The sequence below is a fragment of the Aristolochia californica genome, unplaced genomic scaffold, assembly GCF_029961685.1.
Source record: "Aristolochia californica isolate CCGP_79_NKW_82.1479 unplaced genomic scaffold, dmAriCali1.0.hap1 SCAF_4, whole genome shotgun sequence".
Lineage (NCBI taxonomy): Eukaryota > Viridiplantae > Streptophyta > Magnoliopsida > Piperales > Aristolochiaceae > Aristolochia > Aristolochia californica.
The window spans coordinates 2,098,868-2,110,390 of NW_027182103.1; the positions used below are offsets into that span (position 1 = coordinate 2,098,868).

General features: G+C 33.8%; 1 protein-coding gene across 2 annotated transcripts; it reads left to right on the forward strand.

The window, feature by feature from the left end:
* The first annotated feature begins 5,727 nt into the window (after positions 1-5,727).
* LOC137963625 (uncharacterized) lies at positions 5,728-11,258 on the forward strand. Of its 2 annotated transcripts, none has more exons than XM_068810769.1 (5): positions 5,728-5,856; positions 7,270-9,775; positions 9,895-9,975; positions 10,084-10,202; positions 10,793-11,258. In XM_068810769.1, exons 1-5 carry the CDS (start codon positions 5,788-5,790, stop codon positions 11,066-11,068), a joined length of 3,051 nt encoding a protein of 1,016 aa, XP_068666870.1. In that variant the 5' UTR covers positions 5,728-5,787; the 3' UTR covers positions 11,069-11,258. The 2 variants fall into 2 exon arrangements, with proteins under 2 accessions (XP_068666870.1, XP_068666871.1); XM_068810770.1 differs by lacking the exon at positions 10,793-11,258 and adding an exon at positions 10,348-10,599.
* The last annotated feature ends 265 nt before the right edge of the window (positions 11,259-11,523 follow it).

The window sequence follows — 11,523 nt, forward strand, 5'->3', positions numbered from 1 at the left end:
TGAAAAAAAAAATGAATTAGGATCTAATGGGTGATAAAAAATATATTTTAACCCTAATCAAGCCACAAAAATTTTAACTCAATTGGCAAAGATTGGTAACTTAGACGATTTTCTAAAGTTTTTAACATAAATTATTTGTAAATTGGCTTTTATTATCCTGACTCTCTTCTAAAATTATTTATTTTTTTGTAAAAAAAAAATTATCGATAAGTGATTTAAATTTTATATAATTTAGTTGAATACAATTGCATGTGTATATGGAGAGAGAAAATAAATAAGATATTTGGTAATTTTTTAGATAAAATCAATTTTCCCAGTGTTGACAACTCATGATCTGACAAATCTCTATTTTTAAATATAGTAAAAGAGAGAGATAACTTGGGTAGAATTCAAAATGTAAAAGGGTTTTTTTTTTAAATTATTATCCATTTTATATAATAAGTGTTAGAGTAGAGCAATATTTAGTTAAGAGAACCGAGAAGTTTATTAATTTGACATTATCGATTTTTTCTTAGGTTGGAAATAGGGGTAATTTTTTTGTCTCAAAGAATAGGAATCATAAATATAATATTTATAATATACAAAATATGGATTTATCATTGTTGAATATAAAAATTATAAATTTTCCTACAATAAATGAACATATATACTTAGGCTGTGTTTGGAACACAAAAACTGGAGAGAAAAGAAAAGGAATAGAAGAGAAAGAGAAAGAGAAAGAGAAAGTAAAAGAAAATAAGAGAGCTTTATTTTCTCTTGTTTCAATGCCCATGGAAAACGAGAGAGAAAATCGAAGAGAAATGTAGTTTCTCTTGTTTGGATACACGTAAAAAATGGAAAAGAAAATAAAATTAGTAATATTTTTAAATATTAATGATTAATTTTTTTTTCAAGTTCCTATTTATTTTTTTTCTTCCCAAATTCCATCAGTTTGTGAGATAATTTAATTAAGTAAAAGAGAAAGTGATTTTCTCTCTCTTTTTTTTCTCTCTCAATGATTCTCTGTTACCATAAAAGTCATCTAGCTTAGACCCATAAAAAGAATTTTTTAGTAGTAGCTCACCAGGGACATTAGGCCTAGACCCACCGAGGGATTTTCAACACCACCTGCCTTTATAACGACTTAAAGCTCACTGTAATTGTAACTAAGGCTTTTTCTTTTTTGGCCACACCCTTCAATTTCAAATGTTAGAAAGAATAATATGGTTTCCAAGTACGAGAGTAATTATTATAACATGTAAGATGCTAAGCAAACAAAGATTTCAAAGTAATAGTACATAAATATTTAGCATTTTGGGGAATTGCTCTTTTTCGAAAACCTAAATTAGATCTCCAAATAGATTTAAAAGTGTATGTGCACTTTAGAGGTGTCTTGGAGACCTTTAGGGGTCAAGATAGAAATTGTTTGAGGCAAAGTTAACTTAAATAAACATGTTTTCAACATTTAAAAATCAAACCATTGAGCATAGCAATGGACCTTTTGTCATTTTGCAAATTTGGGTGAAATTTTATCTATTTAAAAAAAATACTTAAAATTTCCATTTTGAGCTAATAATACTGATAGATTATTAAAGATTTGGAGACCTATTTTGGTTGAATCAGTTCCTTCAAACTAGTTCTCTAACTTTACTAAAATGGGCCATTCAAACTGTTGTGAATCGGTCGGACAATTTTCATTAGACATTTCTTCTTCTCTTCCAAATAATTCAGCTTTTTCGGCTTGGGTGGTAGAACTATTTTTTCTGAATGATGCTTTCAATTACTTTTCTCACTCTTGACAGTACAAATAGTCTCAATTTGGTTAGATGACCTTCATAAATTGCTTCTTCTATTTTTCTTCTAGGTATTCAGTCGACTAGCCGAATGGGTACTTATAATTCCTTCTCTATCATGTTTAGTTGAACGGGGGTAGTATGGCTTCATATGGAATTTTTTTCTTCATTTTATTTTCAAGGCTAGTCGTTCATATGTTTAGGTGAATAGTATTCAACAATCTTTTCTCTCTCTAGTCAGGTCAAACAAACATTATTCGGATAGATGACTCCTCTTTTTCTTATCTTGCTTGTTGTGTTGAGCTCTATTCTTCAATTGGATGGTGGTATTAAGCAACTCAAACAGTGTATTTTTTTTGTATGAATTGCTTGCTTCCCACCATGGACCATGGTGACTAAGCGATATGTTAACAGAAATTTCCTTTGGGGCTTTTTAAAGTATATGACATACTTAATGTATTTCATCAGTAACTGAAGTCTTTGTTATCATAAAAATTATTTCAACAAAGAACTTGAGACTAAAAAAAGAAAGGTCAAACTTTTTTTGTGTAGATCTACAAAAGTTAGATCGAAGCTTGGAAAATCTTTTATGTAACTTTTTGGACTGCATTGTTTGAACATTTCATATTCTTCTGGAGCTTTTGTTATGAGATTTGTTCAAACTTTTTCCTTTATTCAAACATTTCTTCTTTTACAAAGACTTCAATAACTTTAAATTTGTTCAAAACATTTCTTTTTCTACTAAGATTTCTATTTTTGAAATTTTTTTGGACAATTTTTTTGTCAAACATTTTTTCTTCTACGAGGACTTCTAATATTGAAATCTGTTTATACACTTCTTCTTCAGTTGGGGGGCTTTTGTACTTAGAATTGTTTGAACAGTCTCTTCTAAAGGTTTCTTGCTACTAGAATTTCTTTGAACAATTCTTTTTGGTCAACTATTATTTTTATAAGACACGTTTTGTTGTAAAATTTATTTGAATAATAAGAGCAACAAATTCTTTTAACTCAAAATTTATGTGTGTAAAAAAATCTTCCAAGACACACAATTAGTTTAAGTATTTGTTAACATCAAAATCTCATTGAATAAAAATTATGCGACCAACATAGATATCACTTCCCATTCTCTATAGTATGCATGGTGGGCGACTGGATCTCCCCAACATGTAGAAAAGATTGAGGGCACCCTCCGCTCCTTATAGAAGAGGCTATCATTCCTCCCTTCCGTTTTTCGTGTAACAATGCTACTTTCTAAGAGGAAAAAAAAAAAAAGATCAGAAGTCCCCTCCCCACATCCCCCTGGTCAAGATAAGGACAAGACAAAACAAGAAGGATAGCCTCCCTTATCCGACTTTGATTTTACTTTGATTTTTAAAATATTTTAGTAATTTTTAAAAAATTATTAATTAAATAATATAATCATTTAGCGGGTTTTAAAAGGATGCAAAATAGCTTTCACTTAATTAGTTTACATTAAAATTGAGAATGTTGCACTTAAAAAATGTAGTAATATTTAAAAATAGTCCATCTAGATAATAATGCTCGAAATTGTAAATTTTAAGAATCAATTAATCTTTGTTTTATGGAATATAGAGCCATATTTATGACAAATTTCTTTGGCTGCCCAATTTTTTTATTTTACCCATATGCTTATAATTAAATAAGGAATGGAAATCCTACCACATAAGGATTCAAGTAAACTTACCCATTTACGTATACGTTGTTTAATAAATAAAATAGATATGAGTAGTAGGGGGTACGGTTGATGACATTTTGTTAATATTATAACTTATAATAGATTAATAAATGTCAGGTGGTTTATATTTTTTAAATAGTTTCAAATAGAGCATTACTATTTGAGACTTATCTTAGCAATTCGGTTTGAGACTTAATCTTTATATCTTTAGTGCGCTTATCTTTAAGTTTTTAATAATTGTATAAGGTGTTAACTATTATCTATTCAATACCTATTTACCTTAAGTAAATGAAAATAGAAATGGGAGACAATTCACTAGCTTTAGACAAAACAAGGTATGGAACGAGAGAAAGGTATAAAATACCTGTATCTACATATAAAAGGATTTGGTCTACAAAGTGGAGGGATCATAAGTAAAACAATAAAAGAAAGTTACAAGATTTTAAATGATATGAGGTTTTATTTTCGATTTAATTTTTACACATGAGCTTAATTGGAGACTTGAATGACCTGTCGGGAGAATTTCAAACCCCCATTGTTAACTAGTTTTTACTTTACAACTAGTCTTTGCTTATTGCTTGACAAAAAGGTTTGATCATATATCACGTGTGGCTGATCCAAGGATAGTGACAAAGTAGTGGCAAAGATGATTGTGTATTGATACTTGTGTTGCAAAAATCTAGTAGAGTTTTAGGTTAACTAGAAGTTTGAGGCATTGGGAGAGACGATAAAGTTACAGTAGAGTGTTTATTTGGTGCAAGCTCTGTGACAACTTCTAGGAATTTTTGACAAAGTTATGACAAAATTTCTACTTGTTGTAAGTTTTATGAAAATTTTAGCAGAGTTTGAAATGTGGAGCTCTACTAAATTTTTTCAACTATTTATACTTACTTGGAAGGGGAAAAGAATTATTTATAAAACTTTTTCTTCTTCCCATGAAGGCATGACACCTCCCCTCGTCTATTTCAAAATCGTGTCATTTTTTTTTTTTAGATGGAGTTTTCTTATGACAAACATGTTATATATGTGTCGCTTTCAATATCGATGATCTAGACCATCAATCTAGGTTCTAATTTTGATGATTAAAATTTTATACCTTCAACCACTTAGTGGTATCCGAAAAGGTGAGATAATATTGAAAGAAGTAATAAAATTCCTTTTAAACGTTACATCTAGGTAATGGAACAGGTGTTATATAATTAAAATTGGTAATAAAATATCCCTGAAACGATGTTTGAACATATGGAAAATAATTAAAACACATAATGAATACCTTATACACGTTGACTATAGGTAATGGAGAAATCAGATCGGGGTCCGACTCATTACAAAGTTTTGACCAGCCCCAAGCGGGCAGGTCAAGTATATAGTTTTGTTCACGTTTACGTGTAGCTAGGGGTGGCATCAAGCCGACCAAAGCTTGAACCTGCATATATTCAAATCTTAATACTTTGAGTTCAAGCTCAACCGATAGCCTAAAATTCGAATCAAGCTCGAGCTCCAACATATATTTACAACAAAAAATAAAAAAATTTCAAAAATAAATAAAGATAATATTGTGATAACCTTGGTGCCATTGAACTGCAAAGTATCTCAAAGGAGTCTAAGACTTTGGAATGGAGCATATTAATGTATAATAACAAGTTTATTTGTTCTAAAAGAAAGAGCAAATACTTCCGTCGATAGTGTTTATTTTATTGGCAAACAATAACATTAGATAGATGTTCAAGAGTTGAACGATGGATGTCTTTGAGGTTTGAGGTACATAAGAGCAATTAACAACCCACTAAAGAGGGAATTGACGAGAGCAATTAGAGTAAAAGGTATTTATGTAAAAAAAATTATGCTAACGAGTGGACTCCGTGCTTATGAGCCGAGTTTGAAAAATCTCGAGTTTAATTTATTATACTTAACAGCCTTACTTCATGTTTGAGTTTGAGCCAAACTCAAGTAAAAACTGAACTAGTCCGATTATTTTTTAATGAACCAATATTGTTTTTTCGAATTTTGATTGAACCTTGACTTTGAGAAAGAAAAAGCAAAGCAGAAAACGGTTGGTGGTCTTCTTCGTGCCATTATAGTTATTTTCTCTCTCCTAGAGGAGTAGGCGGGTAGCTTTTTTACTCGTATCTGAGTGAGGAAAGGAGGAAGAAGAAAAGGGAGGAAGAAGAAAAGATACACAACTTTGTGCCATTATAACTCTTTCTTCTTTTCTTGGCGGAAAACTTCAGGTTGATGAAAAAAGTTAAGAGAGAGACGGGCTGCAAGGCCCAAGCTTGCGAGGAATGCGCTGAGAGGTGCTCAGTGCTTCATGGGAAAATGACCCAGCTCGGCCCTCCTCGTTCGTTCTTCAAGATCATGCTTGACAGCACGTTGAAGGGACCTATGGTAAAGGTCGCTTTTTCGTTGTTCACTGGTTGTTATATGTGTATCTGTGTCTCTTCTTTGAATGTTATTTTCTTCTTTTTGTTTTGTATCTTCTTTTTGGGTTTTTCTCTTGCGGGAAAAAGACCCAGCTCGTCGCTCCTCTTTCTTTCTTTAAGATCATGGTTGACAGCGCGTTGAAGGGACCTATGGTAAAGGGGTCGCTTTTTCTTTGGAATCTGGATGTTATATGTTTATTCTGACTTTCTTCTTTTGATTTTGTCATTTTCTTCTTCTTGCTCTATATCTTCTTTGTGGGTTTTTTTCTCTTGCATGGATTTATGTTTGAAGAGAGAAACAGGGAACCTAGCTGATTGTGCCCTTATAGGGTAGCAGAATACGTTATATGTTGAACGTCTTCTTTTCTTGTTTAAATTTTCAAGATTGTGGCTTTAAGTTGTTACATTACTATAATGATCCTTTAGTAAGTTAATGTATTGATCTTATCCCAGAGTAAGACTAGCTTCGAGTTGCGAGTGGGATATCTTTGAGTCTGAAACTTGTGTCGTGGAAACAAATTATTCTAGGAGGACTGAATTCAGTAAGCCAGAGCGTTGATTTGGATTTCTGGGTTATTTAGTTCAAATCTGGATAACGATTTTTTCTATCACTTCTAGATGTGGTTGACTAATGTGTGATGTCTAGCACTTGGACAGGAAGTTCGATATTGTTTTTCTTCAAAATCTGTTGAAAAGGGCATGTATGATGTTGAAACAATATGAGGATTGGTAATGAAAAAATATTAATTCATTTTGAATCCGTTCTGACTGTGAAAAAGCTAGACTCCAACAAAAATTGTTTTTGCATCTGAAAGACAATTAAAGAACTTTCTCATAATTCATTTTTGCTCCATGCCTGATCAAATTATAAATACTGTACTAGATTTTGTTGGTAACCAAAACAATCTGTGTCTGTGGCTGAATGGTGGCCAATGTGGGCTGGATTTCTGGCTGTACTTAACCTGAAATATTAAAGGTAAAAAATTTTAACTGAGCAATTTTAGATATGAGTCAATGTGTTGGTCTGCATTCTTATTGTTAATTGTGTCTAGAAGGGGTATATCTGAGTTTAAATCATTTTCTAGTGATCTCAGAAGTAAAAGACGGTTTTGAAAAAAATGATTTTGTTAACTTGAAGATACCCAGCTTATCGCTTGTTTTCTTCTAGCATTATTTGTGATTACACTGTTTGGAAGATTGACTAACTTTCACCACATGTCTTTATTATTAATATTATTATCATTATTGTTATTATTATTATTTGTTTTATTTCTCATTCTCTTTATTTTATTCCTTTATGATGAGAATTATTCCTTCCATAAAAATTTAGTTGAATTTATTTGGCTAGTTATTTTTACACCATAGACATGGTTTGCAGTGCCTACCTCCTCGATTTGCCTCTTGTGCCAGAAATTTGGTTGATCAATTCAGTTACCTTGAAGATATAAGTGGAAAAAGATGGAATGTCAAATTGTGTAATGTGGAAGGTTGCTTGGCTTTTGAGTATGGGTGGAGAAAATTTGTACTGGATCATTCCCTAGAATTTGGAGACCTGCTGTTATTCAAATACAATGACTCCCACTTTTTGGTTGAAATTTTTGGTAGAAGTGCTTGTGAGAAGTTAAATTTTCTGGAAACAGAGACTGGAAGTTCTAAAAAAGGAAAACAAGCTAGAAACAGAGAGAATGTTGAACAATTGCATCCAAAAAATACTGTAACAAGTTTCGGTGTTTCAAAAGAAAATGGTGAAAATCCGCATAAAAGACAAAAAATTTCAAGATCAAATACCAAAGAATCTCCCCCTGAACTTTCTAATTCCCCAGAAGGCAGTGGAGGTTTTGATCATCAACGTTCTTGCAGAAATTTGAAATCTTCTGTTACCAAGAGAGAAAGGCAGGTCAAGAGGAACAGTCCCAAAAGGACAATACCCTTAGTTCAACTTCCCTCATCATGCAAAGATTCAGGACACGCTCAGGCCAGAAAAGTTGTCTCCAGCTTTATTCACAAAGTCCCCACAAAGAAACCTTGTAACAAGAGCAAGTCTCCTGCATCAGAAGAGTTGCATCTAGAGGAGAATCTCTGTAGAGGTGATGTTATTGTACTTGATTATGATTCTGAAGGCATGGAGACAGAACCTGCTTCAACAGGAACATCTTCAAGACTCGACTATGTGTCAAAAAAGAGTTCTAATGAACCGGAAGAGGCATTAGGTATTTCTCACGATCATTCACCTAATGAACCGAGAGATTTAAGAAGGAAAAGTAGTACTCCTTGCCAGTCTGAGAGGGCGTCTGATGATTTGGATGAACTACATGATGTTCGTGGTGAAGATTTATCTAGATATATTCAAGATGTGAAAAGCAGTTCCACTTCTTGTAAATTGCCCAAAATTGAAATTGTTCTTAATAATTCTGTTGCAAAAAATATGGCCCCGGCGTATACTTCGACAGGAAAAACTTTTCATCATAGTAGTGGTGGTAGCTCTGAGTGGATCGTCAATGCATTAGAAGAGCCCTTTCATGTCACTTGTAACTCATCGGATGCAGACAAACATGCCGGAATTCAAGTTGGTGTAAAGTTGTCCAATACTAAGATGGTTGAGGGCAAGTGTGATGGTAATACTGTGGACAGAGGATCTACATTGGCTGAAAATAGTTTTTTTTGTCAGAGTAGCTTGAGAGAGAAATATGATGCCTTAGAGACGCCAAGTAAGATTATTTTTAATCATATGATTAATGAAGAGGATGCTGGAAAAAACAGGATTTTCACTTCTAAATTGCCTGTGTTTGTAACTGAGAGTGGTAATAATGAAAATTTGGACAGATCTCTGCGAGCGGCAGAAAGTTCTCTTGACTGCAGTAGTGAAAAACTGATCTATCACAAAAGCAGCTCGGCGAGAATACAGTCTGAAGCTAGATTGGGACGAGTGCTGTTTGGATCTGAATCAAATGATACTGAAGCTATGCACTTGGCTGGGGAGCATCTTGGCCAACATTGTTTGGGGAACAGAGATGTCACTAACTCAAGATCTGGAATCGAACAATCGGCTAATGAAGATTCCAAGACATGGAAGGCAGCTGAACCTCTGTCATTTATAAGTCATAAAGAGTCGGTGCAAGCCATAATAAGTGAGAAAGGTCCTGAACAGAGTGTGTTGGAGGCAGGAGAAAGGAAGCATCAAACTGATCAAATAGACAGAGAACTGAACAATCCACGGCTAGGTGTCCATTGCAATGGTTGCTTGGGAGCACTTCCCTTGGAGGCAGAATATGCTGAAGCCATGCCCTTGGCTGTTCAGTTTCTCAGAGAACTCCCTTCAGGGAATGAAGTTACCATCAAATCAAGTGCTGGAAGTGAATGCTCTGCTTATGATAGTTCAAAGACTTGTGAGATACTTGAATTTTCATGCTTTGTAACTGATAAGGACCCTGTGCAAGCCACGCAAAGTGGGAATGTACCTGACATAAGTATGCTGGAGCCAGCGGTGAGAAAGTTTCAAACTAAAGTCTTAAAAAAAGAATCTAAATGTGCAGAGCTAGCATCAAATTTTGAAGATAGCTTGGTAGGAGTTATCTTGGAGTTGGACACCATGGACTTGGCTAATCAGCATATTGGTGAATATCCACCTGAAAATGGAGATGTCACTAAATCAAGAACTGGAATTGAACACACTGCTGAAAGTTCCAATACTTGCAACACACCCGCAGTTCCTTCTGTAATTGATAAATTGGCTATGCAAGGTGCAGAAACTAGAAGTGCTTCTTATTTGGAGACAAGGACAAGGAAGAGACAGTGTCGAATGAAAGAGATTAAGAGAAAACCTGTGTCTGTGGAACTAAAGTTTAATTTTGTGAATGATCAGCATATTGGGAAGCATCCTTCAGGTTGGTGCAACAGATTTCCTGAGCGTCTTCCCATACTTCTTCAAGTGGACTTAATATATTGCCTTTTTTTTAATTTCAATAAGTTCCTTGCGTGTTTGATTATTATACTGTTTTAGCAGGGAATGGGTCTATAACAATGGGTGATGAAATTAGACCTTTTTCTGGGCGCTGTGAAACCAAAAAGAAGCTTTGTCAATCTGGTATATGTATTTCCTAGTAGAGACTCTCTTGTTTCAGAGTGTCCAACATATATTTTTTTTCCACCCTCTTCCCAGTGGTTGCCTGACGTATGACATCTGTATTTACAGGAAATCAGCATAAGTTAGTTCAGGGAGAATCCTTGATAAAGGGATCAAAACTTTGTAAAATTGGTCCATCCCCGGTCAGATACAAATGTCTAATTTCTGTAGAAACTCTATCTTGGCTGGTAAGTTGTGTTATACATCTATTATTTTTAAGCATATCAAATCTATTGTTTTATGAGAACATGCAAAATTCTGAGGCTCAAAATTTGGATTGCTGAGGAATGTGAATTTTTAAACATAGGAAAGTTATTATTATTTTTGTTGTAGGGGAAAGTGCAAAGTTGTTTGTTCAGGATGCTATCTGTTTGTCGTAGGGAATGTTTCTGCTTGCAAATGAATGGGTGCAAATCCTAAACAACGGGTTTGGATCTCTTAACTTACTGTGCTTCCACTGCTTGAGTGTTAGCTGATGTTGCTTTGGTTCATAAACTGTTTGCCATGCTTGCATTTATTATTCCATTCTCACCTTTCCAAAACAAAAAAAATCCATTCAGCTGATATCAGTGGAGAAAACGTACTCATTTTACAGCAAATCTTTTGGGAATTGGTAGCAAATATCATTAGTGATTTATTATTCAAAAAAAATAAAAAAATATCATTAGTGATTTGTGAATTTAGTGAAAAATTAAAAGCATGTTCAGTAGGTACTATAACTGTTGCTCATTTATATGAAATTTCTGCTATTTACCTGTTCATTATGATCATATCGCAGGACCTTCCATCAGATTTCCCGTTGTCATTGCCCAAGAGGAGAAATCATTTTGAGAAGTCTGTGATTATTCTTTGTGATTCTAACATGAATCTGTGGCCAATCTTATATTATGAGACAAGAAATTCCCAGAAATCATTTCGCTCTGGATGGAAATATTTTGCTGTGGCTAGTGACATTCAAGAAGGAGACGTTTGTTTACTTGAAGTAACAGATCAATCGTCAGACTTTTTCCAAGCAAAGCTCTGTAAACAGCTGGATAAGCCTAAGGTCAAGTGAATTGATTGTCTTATTTCCATTTTTGTGGATCTTCTTGAAATGTATAAAATCTTTTGTTTATATGGGTGGATAGATGGTAGAAAAAGATGGCAGTAACCCTTTTTTTGTTTTTCCCGTCAGTACATAAATGTATGTGAGGTGCTAATATGAACAGTCAGGCCTATGTTGATAAGTTTTCAAAGGATAAGAACGCCCCTGTTACACATATGGAGCTCTGTTTTTGTCTTTAGGGAGAGTCTCATAAGGTTGTTTTTGGTGGAGAACATATTTACTGAAGCTGAAAAAGTAAGATAATTTAAAACAGAGGGCTTTAATTTGTTCATGAGATTGAAATGTATTTATATGGACTGAATAGATCTCAGGAACAATTAAGAGTCCTCTGGGAACTCTTTTAGAGGTTTCCACTTTCTGTGTTTCAGTAAATAGGTTTCTGCAGTCTGGACTTTGAACAAGGT